Source organism: Callorhinchus milii, unplaced genomic scaffold (assembly GCF_018977255.1).
Source record: "Callorhinchus milii isolate IMCB2004 unplaced genomic scaffold, IMCB_Cmil_1.0 Scaffold1, whole genome shotgun sequence".
Lineage (NCBI taxonomy): Eukaryota > Metazoa > Chordata > Chondrichthyes > Chimaeriformes > Callorhinchidae > Callorhinchus > Callorhinchus milii.
The window spans coordinates 64,651,899-64,674,800 of record NW_024704742.1 but is presented as its reverse complement, the minus strand read 5'-3'; the positions used below and the strand labels follow the sequence as shown (position 1 = coordinate 64,674,800).

Here is a 22,902-nt window from a genome sequence, read left to right as displayed (position 1 = left end):
TCCTAACATTTTCAGACATCCTGTGGTATATTTAAAGTAGGAATATTGCTCCAGAATAAATAAAATGCCATTTTAAAAGTTTAATTGCCTGGGTCAGCATTTATTATATCACTTCCATTGAGTAAGTTGTTGATAGTATATGTAGTATATAGTTTTTAATTTGATATTATGCCGATCATGTCAGAATATCTCAAAGCATTCACAGATAATTAAGTTAAGTGACCATGTAGTCTTTTTGCACACAGCAAAGAGACATTTAAATTTTTTAAAAAAATATTTGGTTGATTGTGTGGAGAAATTCCCTTAACTTGTTGAATAATGCTATGGGATCTTTTACATCCACCTGAACACACAGACAGAGCCCTGGTCTAAAATCTCAAATGAAGGATGCTATATCTAATAATTTGGCACTCCCCAGCCTGGACTATGAGTTCAAGTCCAGATGTGGAGCCTACCTTTAAAACTGGTTTTTTTGGAGAAGATTTTACAATTAGTGGTAACAACAAATTACATTTGTATAGCGCCTTTCATGTCAGGAGAATGTCCCAAGGCTAGTGGTATTTATGTATTTATCATAACTTGTGTTAATTGATGTTCTGTTGTCAATAAAATTACTACAATTTGAGGAATTAATTATAATATTTTGCTTTATACAGGCCTATGAATTAACATTACACTACACCCAGCACAGGGACCACAATGTGGTAACAGCTGCCCTGGAAATGTTGCAGCAGCTGTTTCGTACTCCTCCTCCTGAACTCCTCCAGGCTCTAACCACTCCTGGCAGCATCACCAGAGTCAGCATTGCTCGAGATGAAACCACAAACCGGCTTCGAAGTGGCAGCATTGTGGAATTAATAGGCAAGTCAATCGAACAAGACCGTTGCTACTTGTTGGCTAATGTACTTCAGTCACACAGGTCTAATGCGCGTTTCTTACGGGATTCCTTAATGAGAAAATAAAGTACGTCATGAAGACTGGTGGGAATTTTGCTCCGACTCAATCTGCAATTGGAGCAGGCTAGGAGTCAGCCTAGGATGGTTAAGGTAAGTCAGGACACTGTAAGGTTTCCCTATTTCATATTTCCTCCTTATAGAATCTACTTAGAAATTGTCATATCAGACAATTATGATTCTTTCAGTAGCATTATTCGTGATTCAGTATTTATATTCATGAGAAATTCAACCTAGAGTGATGGTTGTAAAATAGGAATGTGGCTTTAATGTACCTCTCCTTGCTATAGATGAAATCGCTTTTTCCATTTGCTGAGGTTTAACCTAAGATTAAAGTAGCAAAATAAAAAGACTCAATGTTAATAGTTGCCTGCATGCCAGGACATCCAAACTGCTTGAGGATATATATCATGGTGTATTTTTGTTGTATTTCTGTGGATGCTTTCACCAAGGTAAAGCTGAATCCTGAAATTGTTCTAGACTTCCTCATTAGTACGTTTATAGTGCTATGTGAGAAAAATGACATCCTGCAAGTCCAAGCTTACACCATTGGAAATAATAAGCCTGTCCAGTCCAGATCTCTCATCCCTTGTAACAGCCTAGTAAATCTACACTGCACTCTCCATTGCCACAATATCCATCTTGTATTATGGTGACCAGAACTGTACACAGTACAATATGGTTTAACCAAATTGTACAAATTTAACACAACTTTGTACTTTTGTATTCTGTTCCCCTGAATATAATATAATAACAATAATATAATAATAATAATTATTATATTTGCATTTGATATAGCGCTTTTCACGTCGGGAGGACATCCCAAAGCGCTTCACAGAACACATTGTAAAGTGAATTGACTGCATATTTGTGGGCGAACGCGGCAGCCAATTGCGCACAGCAATGTCCCACAAACAGTCGTAGATTGAAAATGACCAATTGATTATTGTTTTGTTTTTTTGGAGGGATTATTATTAGGCTCTGTGTGGAGTAAGGAAACTTGCCCAAGGTTTCGCCCTCTGCCTGAAATTGAACTCAGGTCTCTCGCTCGCAAAGCGAGTGCTCTAACCACTGAGCTACAGGACTGGGTGTCTATTTGCATTATTTATGCTGTTGTGATGTATGCAGTTGTATTTAATTGACTTTGATTTCTCAGTCCACTGTAGCAAGAGTAGATGTACATCTCTGCTTTGAATTAAGAAGCAGAGTTTATAGAGCTGTTGTATACCATTTGCACTGATAAATTGTAATGTAGAGGTTACTTCTGTATTTCAGGAAGATATTTTGTCCAGTTATGCAATATAATACAAATTTATATTTATATAGCGCCTTTTACGTCAGGAAAACGTCCCATGGTGTTTTATATTTCACTTGTAACGTGTACTTTATAATAAATCACAAAACCCTTATTTTTGCTTGAATTATAAGCCTCTGTGTTTAAAACTCTAACTGTAGCTGGTGGGATACCTGTCTGCCTCTCCCAGAGTGGTTCATATTTTCACTCCCATCCTGGGGTATCAAATCTTCATCCTGCCCATCACTTCCTGTTGTGCAATTTAATGTGCAGCACCATCTTGTGATCTTTACCACGCAGCCTGTATCCTTTACCACACCGGGCTCCATGAGACCAGACCATTATTGCCTTACTCACTAGGCTCCACTAGCTTTCTATTCCCCAGCGGATCAATTTCAAGATCCTCATTATCACCATGAAATGTCTCCATGCCCTTGCCCCACTCCATATCTAGATCTATTTCATCTCCCACTCCCTCCTCTCTATTAACTCAAGGTTGCTGCATGTCTCCTGCATCACCATTGGCGGGGGAATTTCAGCCTTGTTGCCCCTAATCTGGCACACTCCTAAAATCCCTCTGCCTCACATCCTCCGTATTTGTTTTAAAGAAAAACTATCTCTTTGGTCACCTCTCTCTCTCCCTCCTACTATCCGATCTCCCAAACAACTCGCGCTCCCACTCCATCTCTATTAAGTACTTTGCATGAAAGATAAGTGAAAGTTGTTGAATTAGTCAATTTTTTAGTCCAAGAATAGTACTTGTTTAGATTAATAATACAATTTAATTGGCAACTTTTGATAAAGTACATATTAAATTTGAAATTGTTATTGAAATGGGAGATGTTTAGTGAGGAGGATTATTTGGACAATTACCTAAGGTAATTACCTAAGAAATGTATTTTTTCCCAATAAACTTTGATTTAATAAAAATTGCAGTTATTGGTTAATTTAACTGTTAATTTCACCTGAGACAGTACAATTATTTTTATCTACAGTCATTTTTATTTCATCATTAAGCAACCTTAATTTGGCAGCTAACTCACCATGTAATTCTTTTTTCCCCCTGTTGAGTAACGTCTTTCATGCCATTCTTTAAACCTGTCAACATTGATTTCTCGATTGGGGGCTGATGACTAGCCTCCTTCTGGTATCCAGTCTCGTTGACCATTCCCCTATTCTATTATTATATTATTAGGTATTATTATATTAGAAATCTGGAACTTTCTCCCAAAATGCTGCAGATGCAAATTTTAAATTAAATTTCAAGACTGAGGTGGATAGATATTTGTTAGGTGAGGATGTCAAGGGATGTGGGGGCAAAAGGTTAATTGGAGTTGAGGTACAGATCAGCCATGATGTATTAGAATGGCGGAACAGGCTCGAGGGGCTGAATGGCCTACTCCAGTTCCTATGTTCTGGGATAATTTTATGTGTTGACGGTGTCACTTCTGTCGCAACTAGCTCACCCTTCTGATCTTGGGCTTTTCATTTGCATTAATGAAAATTCTCTTGTGTGGTTTTCAGCCAGTGAAATCCAAGTTCTAGAAGTTGCTCTAGCCTGCAAAGTGGGTCGTGCAAGCCCACAGGAAGCATTTCAAAGTTACAATTCTTTTCTTAGCCCTGTCCTCCACTTTGAAGCTGTAAGGAACTGCTCACACCTGAGATCTCATTGGTTGAAAACCAACTCTGCATATCAAATGCATGGTGATAGTCTCAGCAAAGATTAAAAACAGCAAAGGGTAGGGATTATTTTTGGTGGGTTAGGAAAGGATAGGTTAGGTAAAGGGGCCACAAGATATGTATAGGTTTGCTCTGCCATTTCTTAAATTGTGCTTTTGGCAGTTTAAGAGGGTTGATATGTTTCTGATACTTAAGTAGGTTTAGTGCCTCAATGGTCTATTCAGTAGTAAATTGGATAATCTAAGAGAAAAAAATATTATTTTATGGTTCTAGTAATTAAGCTGCTCATTCGGGTGTTTAAAACTTCTAAAACCTGCCAGGCTGCTGAACCTGCCCACAATGTGAGGATTAATGGATTAAACAATTGTAGGCAAAATGGGCGTTATGGATGTCTTACAAAGCGTATGAATCAAATTGCTGTATGAAAGTAATTAAGCTGTCAGTTACCAAGAGACAGTTGCGATCCCAGATCTTCTGTCTGTTGTTTTTCCCCAGCGCCAGCATAGGTCAGTGTAACCTGACCTCGTGGAAAAGGAGGTGTAGCTTTCTCTCTTAACGTGTTCATTCTTAATAGCCAGCATTGTATTTCAGATCTTTTTGATCCTGCTTCTCTAGCTTTTGGCATAATCATGAGATATGTACATTTTAACAGATGCAGTATAATTGAATATGTATATATAAAATCTTCACATCAATGAGTAATGGACCCGTTCTTAAAATTAGGGTTAGAATTATCCATTTTATTGTCAATTTAAATTCCTAAAAATTTTTTAAAGAAGAGTGACTGAAATACAGTTACATTTTGTCAAAAATGTCCACATGTTTGTTGTTTCATAGTTCAATCATGTAAATATATGTGGAAGTGTCTGAAATTGTCAGAATTTAGTGCAAGCATTAAACATACAATGCTTCTTACGTTAGTGCAGTTTTTTGTTGCCTGACAAATATTGTTTAATTTGGAAAAGGTTAATACCATAATGATCAACAAGTGGAAACAGGTGGATGATGCAAACTGGAGAAAATGTGTGCACGATTTGTTGATGAAATTTCATCTGTACTGTATACTTGTACTCAGGCAGCAATGAGGTAATGCATATAGTTCTTGGCACAACTGTCAGGTTGTCTTGTATATTTGTGAATCTTGGATTCTGACTGGGCCTTTGCCAATATCAGATGTTTGAAATGGAATCTACTGCAGGAACGTGTGTAGTTGCTTCACACGAAATAAATGTTGGACTCGTCCTGTGGAAGAAATTAAGATACTTCATGGAAACAAAAATTAATATCTGCGACTGCTGTGTGGACAGATTACAATCCAGCTACAACAACAACAAAATTACATTTATATAGCGCCTTTCACGTCGGGAGGATGTCCCAAGGCACTACTGAATGCTGAAGGGAAACAATACAGTTGTGCACCTACAATAAATAATAAATAATAAATAATAAATGTATTATATTCAGGACTTGCTTGCAAGAAGAGCAAAAAAAGATTTCTGTGGTCCTCCCTGGCATTGCAGTATAGTGTCATGGATGTACTCTCCACCTCACACAGCCAGTATGAAACCTTGGTGTCCTGTTCGACCCTCAACTAGCCTTCAAACTCTACATCTATGCAATGATCCGTTCTGCCTTCCCCTACCTCGGCAACATCGCCCGGTTCCACCTCGGTCTCCCCTCAAGCCGCCAAGATCCTCATTCACGCATTTATCACATCCAGGCTTGACTATGTTCACTCCCTGCTTGCCAGACGTACCAATTCTTCCCTTTCCCTTACCAAGCTCTGTGAACCGATCATACCCACCCTCACCTGACTCTACTTTTTAAATCCCACTTGAACAGGCAGACGGGACCTTGGTTAACATCTCTGACATTGCATCGCTCCCACAGCGTGTGCTGAAGTGTCGGTGTAGACTGTTAGTTCAAGTAGCTGATGTAAATATTAAACCCACAACCTCTGATTAAGAGGTGAGAGTGCTGCCAACTGAGCCAGGCTGACTGTTATCCAGAAAGTTGAGGGTTTAACCTTGTTATGTCAGTGCTTAGTGCCACTTAATGTGATGGTTCCTACTCTTTGAGCTCTCACAAGAGCTGCAGTCAGTTCCACAGCGAGATAGATAGATATAGTCCTGGCACTTATTGGAAAGCCCTGCTATCTGTAAATTCTTAGTACTCGCACTCTTCTGTCTTTGATGCCATTAAGGAGCTTGCAGTAACTCATCAGTTACTCCCACCCCAGGAGCAACCAAGAAAGAAGTCTCTGGCATGAGTCGTTGGATCCCCAGGCGTCCAAGGCAATTTTTTCACTTTATTGAGGATGTTCTTCAAATAGCCAGATGGAAGATATCTGCTGCACAATTTGCAGCCATGCCAAGGTTCTTTGGAATATTACAAGACATCCAAACAGCGATTGCAAAATTATTGACTGAGGTGCATTATTTTGTGATTAGTTAGAATAATTCTTTGACCCAGCAAAATTAAAACTTCTTCCTAAAAGTAGGCCTTCACAGAAAGGCTGCAGTTTTGCAAGCAAGCTTCATAGCTTGATTGTCATAGCTAAAACCATATCCTAGTAGAGGGAAGACCTGCTTATTGTTGTATATTAGTGTCCAAGCAGATTATTTCAAGAGTCTCTTCACTTTCTTGGAAAACTAGTTCTTTCAACAATCATTTTTAACCCCTCCATGCAAGTCCCCAGGAATCTGACCATTTGTACATTGCTGCTATCAAACTTTTTTTTAAAAAAAGAACAAGAGTGCTCTGGGGAGACTTGTTTTCTCTTGCAGTCTTTTTTTCCTCCATCAGAACTCAATGATTCATGTGGATCCTCTGTGGCTGGGAGCAGAGGCTGCTAGATGGAGTCTCTTTCCAATAAAGATGACCACACCTTTACATAGGTGCCCAGCTACTTAATACAGTTTCAGGAAAGCTGTCTTTCAGACAGAATAGTTTGAAGCTCCCAGTGAACCTCTTTCGAGTCTTGTAGCCTATTGGTTAGAGCATTTGTCTTGCAAGCAAGAGGACCTGGGTTCGGTTCCCAGGTGGGGCGAAACCTTAGACAGGTTTCTTTGCTCCACGCTCCTCTGTTTACCTAGCAGTAAGTTGGAACCCAGTTAGTAGTTGATTGGTGGATTGCTTTCCGGGGGTAATAATCCCTTTGGTGACTCAATCCATGACTGTTTGTGGGACACTGTTGTGTGCAATTGGCTGCTGCGTTTCACCCACAAAATATAGTCAATTACTTTACAATGTATTCTGTGAAGCGCTTTGAGACGTCTCAACGACGTGATCAGGTGCTGTATCAAATGCAAGAATTATTATTATTGTACCCTGGAGATCCAACCTGAAGTCTCCATGCCATGCTGTTAATCAGCTACAGTTATCCAACGCCTTCTCAGCCTCAACAACAACTGCTTGCATTTATATAGTGCCCTTCAGGAAGGGCAGCGTCTCGGAATGCTGAGCCTTCCAGAAACATCCAGAAACAGTTGGATGTTAGAAATGAAGTAAGACTTCTAGGGCCCAGGTAGTGAATGTGATAAAAAGGTAACAATAATAATCCTTGCATTTTATATCGTTGTAGAAATACTTTTTGAAATTTGTGTTTGAGAGGCAACAGTGATCTATAGCAATTTTCATGCAAAAGAACGCCTCACATTTAGAGGTGAATGAAGACGCAACCTAAGTCTTCACTCGGTTTTGCTGGGGAGAAAAAGTAGTATGGCATCGGTTTTACAATTGTTCCAGAGGATTGGAGAGTGATCGCTGCCGGCTTGGCCTCTTAGAGAAATGAAGGAATGGATTTCTTAACTTCTGGTAATTGTGCATTTGATTTCAATAGAAGCAGTAACACTGATGATTTTCTTCCCCATCTAAAGACCCTGAGCTGTCCTTTCTTCCTCATATCTGCGCCACAACTGGCACCGCCTTCCATCACCTCCGGAATGTCGCCAGACTACGGCACTGCCTCACCCCTCACGCGGCTGAAACTCTGGTCCACGCCTTTATCACCTCAAGGCTGGACTATGGGAACTCTCTCCTCGCCGGCCTTCCCGCCACCTCCCTCCACAAGCTGCAGGTCATTCAGAACTCTGCAGCTCGTGTCCTGTCCCGCACCAGGACCACATCACTCCCACCCTCGCTCACCTCCACTGGCTCCCCATCCCCCAGAGGATCGAATTCAAGATCCTTATCCTCACCTACAAGGCCATTCACGGCCTCGCTCCCTCCTACCTCTCCGACCTACTATCCCCCTACTTACCTGCCCGTACCCTCCGTTCCACTGGCTCCGGTCTGCTCCACACCCCCCCGCCCCAACCGCCCTACCATCGGTGGTCGGGCCTTCAGCCTCTCAGCCCCGAGGCTCTGGAACTCCATCCCTCAGTGCCTTCGCCGCTTCCTCCCTTTCCTCCTTCAAGGCCGGTCTCAAGACCTTTCTCTTTGATCGTGCCTTCAGCTCCTCTCTCGACTCTCTACCCCCTCCTCGCTCCCTCCCTTCCCTCCCCTCACCCTGACCATTTCCCCCCAATCCTCGGGTCCTGACCCAACTGTACAGCGCCTTGGGACGTCCTCCCGACGTGAAAGGCACTCTATAAATGGGATCTTGTTGTTGTTGTAAAGCTTGGAGACAATGCACCACAAGTTGAATTATACACAGATGTTCATCATTTTCTCCACACTCTTAACTGTTGCATCAAAACTTTGAACAAATGGAACATAGGAGGTCATTGTGCTGAATGCACATTGCCCACAAATGGTCAATGCTGATTTCTGATTGCTGGCTGAAATTTTTGTTTGTGACTTGCTATGTTCATCTGATCGTTGTATTTCTCACCTGGCTGTTCGTTTAGTAAGAAGAAAATTAGTTGCACACTGCTAGCGATGGAACTTTTCTAAATCTGCAGGAGTAATTTGAAAGAAAAAACAGTTTGATATTGAATGTTTTAAATGCTGTCCTTTCATTATCCTCTTTTGCAATGAAAATTATCTAAGTTCTGGTAGCAGACAGCAGTTTCTCTTGAGTATAGAATGGGCACTATATCTCTTGTCTTCTTTTCTTGTCTTTCTCTTCCATTGCATGCAGCTGGAGGGGGGNCTTCTTGCAGTCCTGTTCTTCTCAGAAAGCCAAAAGGTGATTATCCTTGTCCTTCAAGATCTTGCCTTGATGCATTTGAAATGTTTAATATGCTCGTGAATTATTGATGGCACTAAAAACAGTGCATGCTTGGTTAAACAAAATGCACCAGCTCAAACTAAATGAAAAGTTTCTATTTGCAAATCAAAATAACTTCTGTTTTTATAGCATCTATAATGTTGAAATGTCTCCAAGCGTTTCATAAGTAATAACTGTCATGCGTAGTGATTTTCACGAGGCAACAGACCAGACAGACAATTTGGTTACAGCAAATGGCAAAGTCCCGTGAACAGCTATTCAATGAACAACCAGTTTAAAAGACCTCAGTTTAAAGTCTCTGATAATGCAGAGATGCCGTTCCTCAGCTTGCACAATGAGCTCAAATCATCGTAGGGTCTTGAACAACACAGCCTTCTGATCCAGAGGGGAGAGCGCTGGCAAGTTAGACAATGCTCCCTGCATAAAGTTGGTATAACGATCATCCACATTCACATTAAATAAGTATAACTGAGGAGAACATTACATAATTGGGATATTTTAAGTTGCCAGACATCACACATGATTGAATGTTTGATTTCGAGTTGGGAAATTGAAGATGTTTAGTGCTGTAATGGCTATTACTCTCAAGAACATTGTTTGTATTGCTTAATCCACTGTTAGCTGGCACTGCACAGTGTGGTGTAACAGTGCTGTATTTAATCTTTCACTGATTTTGGTTTCTCTTAATCTTTAAAATTGGGCTATATTGTTTTGTGATGCAGACGAATTATGTTAATACTCCATTATAGGTGCTAAAATGGTTCAATTACTGATAATTTAGCACTTGTATTAATGACAATTTAGCACTTGCATTACCTAAAACAAACCCTGAAGGTTGTATTGGGAAGGTTCATGGATTGTTTGAGATTATATAAAAGCAGGAAATGTATGCAAACCTCCATGGCTATATTTAGAATACATTGAAATAATTCACCTAGCATTGGGCATAACATATATTTTATTTTAAATATTTTCAGATAATCATTACATTTGGCATTCAGGTTGGGAGGATGTTCCAAACGCTTCATGTGATATCCTGTAAAGTATAGTCACTATTTTTTGTGTGTGAACGCGGCAACCAATTTGCACACAACAAGGTAACACAAATGGCCATGACGTGAAACTATACTAAGAAATGAAATCATGATAGCATACTATGCTTCCAAATTATCCAGATCTGTTATTTAGCACTGTGAAATAGCAACTTAAAAGCAAGAATTATATGCAAATCTGTTTTTGTGCAATTACATAATGTAATGTTTATTTCTAATAATAGGAAAAGTGGTCTGTGGACAAGAGGAAGGACTGGAAGATGAAGCAGAGACACGTTCTGAGATCAGTGGTGCTTCTTTTCCAGGTGGCACGACTTTTCCAGGTATGCTATCTCCAGAATGCAGATGGTATAATTGTATATTCTATTATTAGTCCACCATTAGTCCAAACGGTTTGTCCTGAGCTAGGAATTTTACATTTTCTTTCAACATTTCGTTTAAGATTACAATTTGAATTTTGTTTACTCTTCATAGGATATTGTAACAGGCACAGGGTGTTGTGGTAGTAATAGTCAACAGCAGTTTTAGCTGTAGGCTAAAGAATGAACTTTAATTTTAATTAAACAGAAGTACAAAACTATCTCTAATCGACTTGAACCACACATAAAAGGCACCTACTATAAGGCTCCGCCAAACTACGTCCATTGAGAGATTGACCAACACGCTTACTAGTTTCTCCCCTGTCCGCAGTCTGCACCCAGGACCCTGATGCATAGCAACCTGTTCTGTCATTGTCTTTTGGGCCTTATTAGTTTTCTATTTTCTCTCTATCTCTGTATTGCACCCTCTGTGTCAATTTTCTTGCTCTCTCCGTCTCTCCTGACTTCAGCTCAGATTTGGGGAAGTATAAATTATTGTGTGTGGGAATTAAGGGAATTTTTGGTCATGTTAGAGGCTTTTTTGTATTTCTGTTGTTAAACTACAAGCAACAATTTCATATTTACATCCTTCTCTTAGCATTTTAAAGACTTGGATTATGTCCCCCTAAATTAATTATAAATTTTACACTGTATTTGAAACACAGAACCAGTCCTATGTACAACACATTTGTCTACGTGTGAAATGTAATGGAAAATATGTTGAATTGCTCTTTTATTTGACCCTGGTTTAGGTTCAGTGAACAACGAGGAAGCTGCTGAAATTCCATCATCTTCAGGCATTTCCACCATAGGTTCTACAAGCCCATTGCCGGATTCTGCAGGGCACGACATCATCACCCAGCAACCACGTTCCCAACATACTTTACAGGCGGCAGAATCTGTAGATCTGAATAGTTCAACGGTGACATCAGACTTGACCAATGTTGCAAACGAAGGGGAGGATGATGACATTCTGAGCCGCAGCTCCAGCCAGATTAGCACCATTCAGTCAGATACCACTATAGATCTGAATGACCAGACCAATCAGACAACGTCTCCGCTAAGTGAGAGCTCCCAGACCACAGAGGGCCCTGATTCGGCTGTGACCCCGTCAGACAGCTCTGAACTTGTAAGTGTGCAGCGGGCTGAGGGGGGATCCCAGTCATCTACTGAGGGGCCTGACATCTCTCCCAGCTCCCCCATGGAAGGCCCAGACTCCGATACTTCCACTTTCTCCTCCAGTTCAGCTAGTAGCAGTGAAAAGGTCAGCAGCTCTCACTCCCATTGAAATGGCTTAAATAGACAGCATCCTTTTTGTCACCTTACGTAGAACTATTAAGAATATAACTTGCACATTTTAACGGTTAAGGATAAGACTCTTCTATTTTCAAACAAATTATTTTCTTTCCTCTGAAAATACCCATCATGGTAGAGAGAGAGCACGAGAATCTGCTGTTTCCAGGTCTCAATGCAGGCCTGAAACTCTCCCCTCAGTGCATGTGGTAAGGTTTCTACCCCTCCCCTCCCCCACTTGTCTTTCTCTACCTCCTTCTCTGAGAAGTGCCTGGTTGGTACATTGCACATTGAAGCAATTGAGATGAGGAGCTTGGTGTATGTCAATTGTTGAAAAATGAGCCTATTAACTGCATCTTATGTATATCCTGCCCGAATATTCAAGATCTCTGGAGAAAGTTAGATAGAAGACATTGCAGAAGTTTCCTCTAATTTTATGAATTATTTCCTGCATTAAGATTTAATTAGCATTGGGTTCCATAGTACTATTTACAGAAACTCAGACTGCTTCAAAAATATGTGAACATTATTTTTTATATTTAAAATATGCTTTAAATGCACTAAAATAGACGGAAAGAAATTAGTAGTGCGAGCTTGACAATATCGCATTCCTTAAACCTCATGGTGTTTAGGCATCTATACCTTCCTTATTCTTTTTGGTTTGTCTCTGTCCAAACTGTCCTACTTCATTTAGCCTTTCTTTTTTTAACATTCTACTTCTCGGTCCTACATTCCGGTTATTAACCTTTGCTGCCTTTATTATTGTTAACATTTCTCTCTCTCTATATATATACATAATATATATTTCCAATAGAATTTTGTAAAATTCACATCGTCAAGAGAAACATTTTCCTGCCTGCTGAAATTGAAGCCAATAACATGGTATGCTTGAGTAGGAAGGATGAGTGTAAGCTTGGTTGTACTAATGTTAAAATCTGTTGTTTATACAGCTGTACAAGTGATTTATTCTGTTTGCAGAGTGACTATTAGCAGATGCCCTAGCAAAAGATTACAATGCTATTTGTCATTTCAGTCAGACTGCTTAATTCTCTATCTAGATTGGGGAAAATTGGTTTTCCAGTTGATAACCCAGTTGGATAGTTAACCAGTTAGAAAAACTACCCAATGTGATTATTCAGCAGTATTATGTTCAGTTGCAGTAAGGTCTACGGTTACATAAAATCTTCTATACAACTGGTATAGAGGCTCTAGAGAATAGAATGATCTGTGGGAGTATTCTAGAAAATTTAACTGGCTTTGACGGTATTAATGGTATTTTGGAGTCTTCCTCTTAGTGGAAACTTAGTTTAGTGGAAAGAATATTCTGTTTAGATTCCAGAGTTTTCCTTTTAGTCTCTTCAACATTTTTATTGAAAAGGTCATAATGTGGATAATTCTGTTTACGAGTAAATTCTGTTGTAATGTTCATTTTTCTTTAAGGCTTGATTGAACTATCTTTGTTCTCTGGATGGAACATTTTTCTGCGGTTTAAAATTTAATGACTGATTCTCATTGAGGCCAATTTGTTTAAATCTGCAAAACTCTGAATACTTGTACTCTGTAGTGGAAAGAGTATCCAGTGAATGTTTTTGTGAAACAGATGTTTTCTTTGTTCTAAAGATATTTACAGATCTTTGAGGAGTGCAAAAGTCTGCTTGTAGTAAAATAAAGTACAGCAAGATTGAAATTTTATATTTCTTGAAGTGACAGGCAAAGTATTCTTGTGCATTTGATAAACAATCCCTAGAAATGAGCATTTTTGTAAGGGTACTAAAATGTGTTGCAGAAACTACATTATTTCTCTTGTAGTCTTTCCTTGTAGTCAGTCCTGCTGTCATGCTTTAAATGGGAGCCAAAATTGGATTAAGCGGCTACTCGGGTTAAGTAACTACCTTTGACAAGTTATGGTATATTTAAGGTTTTGCAGTTTAAAATCTTAATTGCTATAATGTTTGTATTTAAATTCTTAACACTAATTCTGTTCACTTAAAAGCAGGTACTTGACGGGACAGACAGTCAGTATTCAGCAATGCAGATTGGACAGCTTCAGGATGAGGAGGAAGATAGCACCAATCCACCAGGAGAGGAACTCCAAGATGGCTTTACTACTTCCTCTCTTGGTATGTTGTAATGTATTGTAAAAAATAAATAGTTGATAGGAGAGCCATGTCTCATTTCATCTCAATGAAGACATTGACTTTCAGTTCAAATAGAATTCCGCCATTCTGTTAGATCACGACTGATCTGTACCTCATCTCCATTTACTCGCCTTTGCTCCATATCACTTGATAACTTTACCCAACAAAAATCTATCGACCTCAGTCTTGAAAATTTGAATTGATCCGGTATCCACAGCCTTTTGGGGGAGAGAGTTCCACTACCCTTTGTGTGAAAATGTAATATTGTGGATTGCAATGGGCAAGGACCTCAATGGAAAAAGAATCGGGAATCACGCTCAATTTTGATTGGATTTTTGATCGTTTTAAAAACAATTCTAGGGATTTTCATTTGGAAATAAGTTACAATGAATGATTAAATTAGTGCACCAAGTTATTATTGAAAGTATCAAGCAGGCCAGCTGAGACCTCAGTGAGTGTTACTGAATTCAAATTTGATTTTTTATTTGGTTGGGTAGTGGGGGAAGAGAGAAGAAGTGTTAAAGTCTAACATGACACCGAGTTTGAAAAATCTAAAACCTATGGAAGTGTCTGAATTAAAACATTTTTTTAAAAAAAATCGATATTGCTGGGTTAGTTGCACCAAAACCATTGAATTAATTTCTATCAATCATTTTTCTTCCTACAATATTATATAGCGTAAACTTTTCTTACCAGGAAATGACAAGCAGCAAGAGAATTAGTATTCCTGATGCCAAAGTGCTTTATGTGCAATTGGCATCTTTCACACCAGCGTATCTGAGGTTGGAATTCACCACTTTGGATTAAGCCTGTCAGTGTTGACGTGCTGTGTAAGTGCTGTGAATGCTGCCTTAGTGGTTAATATTCTGAGAGGGAATTAATACAACTTTTATTTCTTTTAATGATTGGTGTGCTGCGACACATAGCTGTACATAAATTTGAAACCCAGATTATTTAAGGTGAACTTCTATATTTGACTTGACCACCGGAGAGCGAGGTTTCCCCAATGGTAGGTTTAGTTATCGGCTGAGCCAATAGAAAAGTGAGGGAATGTTTGCCTAAAATTGTAGGGATTTGTCAAATTTTGGGGAGAATTGTGGAGGATTGGTTGGTGCTATTGAGAGACACATTTGAAACAATCCAGATTAAAACTATAGGCATATTTTCTGAACATGCAGTTATGTTTAAAATACTAAAAATGTTAATTTCAATAGTACAGTACTTAGCAAGAGTTGGCTGCAGGAGCTCAGTTGAGGCCGGGCGTCGAGCAAATAGACAGCAGTAGTGCTGTATCTATCGTGGTTCACTCACTAGCGGCTTCTATATCACAGCTGCTATATCTATCGTGGTTCACTCACTAGCAGACAAAGCTGATTTCCCACTCGCGCTGCTTCCGCCTCTCAACACTCTCTGTCCATGCGCAACCGGAGCCACTCCGTCCACAGTAGCAGCGTAGAGCAAGCATCGCGCAGAGGCCTGGGGGCTAGCGCACTGTGTACACGTTTGGAGCAGAGGTGGTGTGCGTAGCGGATTCCGCAGAAAAAGTGCAGTTGGACTTTTGTATTGGCCCAGTTTATAGGGCATCTTGGCAGAGTTCTGTGAGGAGGTCACCTTCCCATATCAGTCAGAGTGATACAGGTATATATTTAAAAGAGAGGAAGAAAAAATTCTTTTGATTTTTACAGCAGTAAACAAGCCCCACTTGCTAAGTCACCTGGGTCACAGCCGGCAGTCGTCAGACAGCAGTGTTGACCGTTTTGTGTCAAAGGATGACTGCGTTGAGTCAGCAGATCTTGAAATTAAGGTGAGAATTATTTTAAGACTATGCTTTGAAATCAACATGTATTTCAGCACACTACCTTGTAGGTATGAAACAGAGTTCAGCAACAACGAAACAAGATAAATGATCAAAGTCGAGTTTTGAAGTTAACTTGTAGCAGGAGTGGTTTACCTCAAGGTAGATTCACTTTTGCGGATTCATTTGGAATTTAATGTTCCAAGAGATAAATTTTATTCCAGCAACATGTTTTAAGGAGCGAATTGCCAGGAACAAATGCTTAGGAAGCTTTGGCTTTGAGTGTAATGTGACCCTGTACCATGTCAGGTAAATGCTGGGCAATAGCTGCTGATTCTCCATGGGAATGCTGTAACAAAGGCCTCTTTTCTCATCACTGCCTATATAACAATAATATAATAATAATCCTTGCATTGATATAATGCCTTATCAAGTCTTCAAGATGTCTCAAAATACTTCAAGTATATATTATACTCCTGAAGAAGTCATTTCCCATTGGGAACTTGTGATTTTTAATAAAAGCTCAAATTGATTGTGAAAATATAAACTTTTACATGTTGGTATTTTTGTTTGAAATTAGCCTTGCAGAATAAAGGGAGACATCGGACACTATACAGATGAGAATGCTGCTCCTCTGATTCACTGTGTCCGCCTCCTTACAGCATCGTTTCTTCTGACCGGCCAGAAAAAAGGTAAGAAAAACATTTGTCTTCTAATCATTTTTATGATTAAGGTTTACACTTATTCTGATCATTCATTTCATGCTCTTTATGGGGACGTTGTTTGCACACATTGGTTGCCATGTTTACTGGCAAAAATACAGTCACTACTTTATAATAAATGCTGTGAAGTGCTTTGAAGTTCTCAACGTGAAAGAGGCTATATCAAATGGAAAGATTAGTACTTTTAGAACTATTTTTACTCATGAAACACTTTTCTTTGATACAGGTCTCATCCCTGACAGAGAGGTGAGGGTCAGTGTGAAAGCATTGGCAGTGAGTTGTGTTGGAGCTGCCATTGGACTTCATCCTGAAGCTTTCTTCAGTAAACTCTACAGGACCCCACTTGAGGTTTCAGAGACGCAAGGTGAGCAAATGCTAACATGATTTTAAATAGTGCCCGGACAATGCATGTTAAGTGGTTTAATATAGATCATGGGAAATGTGCATTAAAGTTGTAAGTAATTGGATTGTTTGGAAATAAATCTCACATTCTGTGTGCGTTTGGTGATTAAAAGCAGCTCCACATTTTTTTTAAAAGAAAGGAGAATTTATGTGGTTTAGTATTTGTTACTGAGAAAAATCTTAAATGCCCTTAATAAGTGTCCTGGCCAATAATCCTCCCAAATAAAAAAAATGGTCACTCATTCATTGGCTGTTTGTGGGACATTGCTGTGCGCAACTGGGTGTCGCGATTCGTCCCAAAATACAGTCAATCTGCTTTACAGTAAATCCTGTGAAGCACTTTGAGATGTCTCAACGACATGATGAGCTATATCAAATGCAAGGATTATTATTATTATTATTATAAAGCAGCTTGAATGGTAAGTGATTTATTATAAAAGTTTTCTGATCATTCAAAGTAGTGTTGTTTCTTTTAAAAAAAGGCCATTTCATTAAGAAAGCTGAAACCTCATATGAATTGTATTGCAAAGCGACCTTATTTTTGTTCGGTCTGTTGTGTGCAAATTACCAAAAATAGATCAAGAGCTTTAATATCTCTTGGTGCACTCATTAGTCAAACCAAGTTTATATGAATGTCAGGCAAGACTGGGATTCTGAATCTGGTTTGCCATGTGCAGTACACTCATTTAACTGTTGCAGCATTCACAGATCACAGTCAAACTGTATATTACAATTCAGTCTGTCTATGACAGTTCTGTTTTGCTTGTGAGTGAGAGCACTACAACAAAATTATACAACTATAGAACACCAAGATAGTGTAAGGCAGCAATAAAAAACACAAATAAGATGCTGAACTATAATCCTACTTTTGATCTTCTGAAATATTGGCCCAAGGCAAATTCTCTTGTCTTGACTGAATCTGGTTTATTTTGTTCTGCTGCACAATATTTCCACCTTTACCATTCTCTGTGCTTTGATTGTAAAATATTGAAATAACCAAATTAAAGAGGGAAATCTTCTTTGATGATCTTTGGTGAAAATCAAACTGGATAAGTATTACAAAAGAATTATTTGAAGATGTTTGATATTACCTGTTTCCCTGCCTGTACCTTTATTTTGTTCCTGTTAAATTTGGAAATTGATGTTGCCCTCGGAATACTGTCAGCTGCTATTGATTGCAAGTGGACTGATTCTATTAAAAAAAAATTGGGTGTATTTAATTCCAGACTTGTCTGTTTTCAGTCAGTAGGACTGATCAAGTTATTCATTGTTTAGAATATTGTTGAATACACTGATCAGTTTCATGTTTAGTTCCACAAGTTGAAGACAGACCAGATTGATCAAGAGCGAAATGTGGAGAAAACAGAGATTTGGCTACAGTAGATGTTAACTAACGATTATTCTGGAATAATAATGTTAAATTTCTATTTGTGAATCTATCAGAATAAAATCTAAAGATTAAAAGCTTTTATTTTTTCCTTTCAACAGAAGAACAGTATGTATCAGATATCATGAAATATGTTGAGCATGGAGATCCACAGATCAGAGGTGCAACTGCGCTCCTTTGTTCAACGTTCATCCATTCAGTTCTTACCAAGACCCGGTTTCATCCTGACACTTGGTTGGCCAACATACGAAGTACTGCAGGTAACAAGCTCCATTTGACTTCAGTCACATTAGGCTGTATGAAGAAGTTGTGCCTTTTCTGGTTGGGAAAGGAAAGACTCTGAGATCACCTAACAGAAGTTTTCAAAATTACGAAAGGGATCGCTAATCTAGGCAATTTTTTGTGCTCGTAGATGGTTCAAGTATTAGGAATCAATAGGGATTCAGGTAGGACAATTTTATACAAAAGAGCGAAATGAAAATCATTTGGTTTAAGAGGGAGAAAATTAATCTGAAGTCTGGACTTGAGTTTTGCAAAACAAACATCTGTGCATGTTGAGGCAAGTGGTTGCTTTCTGTTAAAAGTTATTTCCTCATTTTAGTATGTAGTGGGGGGGTGGGGGGAGAAAAGGAATGTTTTATTGTGAACTCCAGACTAGCACAGCAGCATTGTAATTGAATCAGAAGATATCTGACTGAGCAGTCCTCTCACAGGAAAGAGAGCATAATTTCTACTTGAGGTTGTATGTTGACGCAGATCCAGAGTGTTATATTTGTCACTCTTGTGAGATGTGATTAACCCTGGAATTCATGGTGTGCTTGGTAGAAGTAATTGATAGAATGTGAATGCTGGCTGATGTGATTTCCTGTAGGAAGGAATTGAAGGAACAAGATGACTTTGAGGCACATTATTTTTATGGATTAAATGCTTCAAGATAATCACTTGGATTTTTAATGTAAAGCACACTAATTGAATGTAACATAATTCCATGTTGTTACTTGGTAAGTGAATTGAGAAATGTAATTATTTCCAGGTTGACCATCAAGGCTCCACTGCTCCACTAATCTAGGAGCTGTTCCAAATTATTGGGTTCTAAAGCACTGCAGTGGAACTAAAATAACGTGAGAGAGGGAAAGAAAATCCCACTGTAAATCATGGAGCACTTTGAATCAAGTAACTTCTTCACTGCCGAAATCAAGCGTCTATTTCTAGCAAAACCAAAGCAAACATAATGGATGTTGTTGAAGGTTAATTGCAGTATTTTGCCAGTTTTCTCTCCTCCCTTGAAGGTTCTGATGTGCTGAGGCCAGTTCTATGGATGCCAGCAGGCTTTTGTACCTTGATCAAATAGTCATTCTCTATATGAGAGCTTAGGCAGTGAGTGTTGACAGGCTATTCACCTACGGAGGGCCTTGTAACTGAGCTAGATGCTCTTCTCCCCTGAAATATGCAAATGCTCATACCAGTCAACAGTCACCATGAACAGGAATACTGATTGATTTCCTCTCTTCCTCCACCCGCCCCCAATAGTTTTTGCTATTTAATCATATGTGTAGGTATAGAATTGAAAGCTTTGTATTTGCATCATTTAGTGCGCGGTTGTGCACCTCTATTTCTGTGTCCCTTTTCTACCAGAATTGAGTCCCTCATCTCAAATGATGGTTCTTGTATATGTGCTTTTGTTTCTGACTCATTGTGAAATGAGGAGGGAATAACTGAAACCATAAACGTGTTTAGGCAGTTTAGCCGGGTGTCTGACGCATGTGAAAACCCATCATCATGCTAAAGAGTATCCAAACCAAACTGAAATTTCCACACATCCCACCTACGCATGGAAATCCCAGTGATAGATTGTTGGAATGGAATGCTCACTCTTACTGGAGGGACGCATCCTGTTTACCTAATTCTGGAAAGTATTAGGTACGGGTTGGCAAGAGCCAAAACTTGGGGACCCCAGAGTGTGTGTTGGGGTACTGCTGGAATCCAACCAGCTAAAACCGCGCAGCTTGCCATTCAAAGCACTGTCATGACAAGCTTTTCCTGTTGTTTGTCCAGCTGGGATCACCCTACCGTTAGGGCTTTGGCTTGCAGAGTTAACACAAACTGAGGGGGCAGAATCCCAGGTCCCAATCTGCTCATCCAAGTTGCCAAGTCGCCTTGGAGCTAGTTCATCTGCAAAGCGACCCTTCCTGCCTTACCCCTCCCCCCCTCCCCAACCATCCCCGGAGTATAGTTAGTATTGGGAATATTGGAGTTTAATTTTAACTGAGAGAGGGGTTTAAAGGGAAACAGGGAGACTTTGCTGGATCTTTTCTCAGGAAATGAAAATGAAAGAAAAACGATGGAATGGAGCAAATTTTACTTGGAAGCAGCACTTTAATTTGCTGAATGGTCTCTTCTGAGTTCCGCTGTCAATATCAAGTAAAGTAGCACCATCTAGCGGCAGGCATAGGGTTAAACATTTTTTAATGTAATGTATCGGTTCCAGAGCAGCGTGATCCTAAAGGCAAGCTGGCCCAGGCTGGATGTGGCCCGTGGATCTTTCCCAAGTAGGGAATCCAGCCCCCAGCAGCCAAAAGGTTGGACCAGCCTGTTCTAGAGCAATACAGGCCTGTTGTTCCTAATGAGTGATGCACAACATTGAAGCAATTTATATTGTTTGTTTATTTTTTCTGGTAATTACTTTGCCCTTTAACCACCTACATCTCTTGAATCATCGATGAGCAGTGTTTACATTTTGCAAACATACACTGCAATACATGAGATACTGTACAACAATGGCAAATATTTTCTGTTAACACCCCAGTTTCCCCTCACCATGAATTGCTCTAAAAATATACAAATTGGCTACCGTGTTCGCCCACAAAATAGTTAATCCACTTCACAGTAAATCCTGTGAAGTGCTCTGAGACCTTTCGATGATGCTATATCAAATACAGGGATTATTATTTCTATGATTAATGAAAAATCTGTGGTGAACTGTGCCACCTGTTCAGGTGTAATCTCTATAATTTCAAAAATAAAACAAGCAACGTGATGTTAGATGCTGACTACCTTGCCCCATTTGAAGCAACGCATTATTGTTCTGGCATTTGTATGTGATCAGGTTTTGACTGTGCCTTAACTCCAGGGACTTGCAGGCATGAAGTAGGCTGCTAGAGAGGTGCTTTGGATCATTTATAACTGTAGAGTTTGTAATCGAGCTGCCTTGCCTTTGAGTCAGAACGTTGTGGGTTCAAGCCCCATATTGGGATTTTGAGCTCACAGTCTAGCTGATACTCCATTGTGTTGTCAATGGTACCATCCTTCAGACGAAAAGTTAAATTGAGGTCCCATCAACTAGACAGAGATGGTAATGTTCAGATGGATGTTAAAGATCCCACAAGGCTATTTTGTAAAAGTGAAGGAAGTTTCACCCATTGTCTTGGCCAACAATCTTTCAGATAAATTGATCATTCACTTCATTGTTGTCTCTGGGGACATTGTTAGGCAAATTAGCTGTTGGGTTCGCCTATAAATACACAATTGCCATATTTTACAACAATTCTCTGGGAAGCTGTTTGAGACATTTTGACGTTGGAGCCATTATATCAGATGTGAGCATTAATGATTCTTCTTGATCAGATAAACTTGCAAATTAAAAATAGTGGATTTTTAATGTACCAATAATTTATTTAAAGATGCTTTCACCACGCATAAATTTGCTGACTTTATTTGGATGTCAGTTGTTTAGTAATTATTAAATATAAGGTTGCCCAATAGTACTGCTAGTTGGTCCATGAATCTGCTTCCACATTCTATCTGGAAAACTGGTCATAAACAACTGCCAGAGACCTTAGACAAGTTGTGTACCTTCCCTAAGGCATTTCTCACCATTTATTTTCTTTATAGGGTATAACGTCTCTTTAGAGGACTGTGTGCCTTTACTTCAGAAAACTTTGAAAGATAAATCATCGGTGACATGTAAAATGGCATGTGCTGCTGTCAGGGTAAGTATCACTATTTATTAATTCTTCTGGAATCAAACTAAAATGTATATCAGCTAATTTTCAAGAATCCAATCAATGATGGCTTATTATTATTGCATACAATTGTATATTTGAAGAGTCCGATAATTTAAACATGTTAATGATGTTAATTTACTGCACGTCGCAATTTTCCATAGCAAATATGTTCAGTCTTTCTGAACTTGTGCTTCTCAAAAGAGCTAACACAGACACGGGTGGCATGAATGCCCTCCTTTACGTGCTGCAAATTTCTATGCTCACACGTTGAGTAGGTTGTTGCCTTGCCAGACTGTCACCAAGATTTTGCAAGGTTGGCAAGATTTGGTTACCAGGATACCTGGTGGTAACTAGGTAACTAGATGGCACCTGGTAGCTAACCCTGTCACTTCTCCTTCCTAGCCTAATATGGTCCGGAGCAGTAATTGAGCAGAGTCGGAGATCAAATCTCGATACTCTTTCACTCCATGCCACTAAACATTAGTCCTTAACGCCACACAACTATCCAATCAGATGTTTGTTCAAATAATAAAATAAAGATTCATCAAATTCCTATCATGCAGTAGAAATCTACAAGAAAATATATCCAATTTGTGCTGAAATGGCAAATGATAAAAAGTTTTCTGGCATTTATGCTATTTGTGCTTTAT

The 22,902-nt window shown here is 39.3% G+C and overlaps 1 protein-coding gene across 1 annotated transcript in view; it reads left to right on the top strand.

Annotated features, from left to right (window-relative positions):
• Positions 1-22,902, top strand: part of htt (huntingtin) — a 111,046-nt gene that overhangs the window by 23,195 nt on the left and 64,949 nt on the right. The window contains exons 9-18 of the mRNA XM_042342911.1: positions 657-861; positions 9,011-9,058; positions 10,377-10,475; positions 11,264-11,775; positions 13,801-13,924; positions 15,628-15,746; positions 16,318-16,429; positions 16,686-16,823; positions 18,350-18,508; positions 22,140-22,237. Coding sequence (XP_042198845.1) covers positions 657-861; positions 9,011-9,058; positions 10,377-10,475; positions 11,264-11,775; positions 13,801-13,924; positions 15,628-15,746; positions 16,318-16,429; positions 16,686-16,823; positions 18,350-18,508; positions 22,140-22,237 — 1,614 coding nt within the window. The remainder of the gene's footprint in view (positions 1-656; positions 862-9,010; positions 9,059-10,376; positions 10,476-11,263; positions 11,776-13,800; positions 13,925-15,627; positions 15,747-16,317; positions 16,430-16,685; positions 16,824-18,349; positions 18,509-22,139; positions 22,238-22,902) is intronic.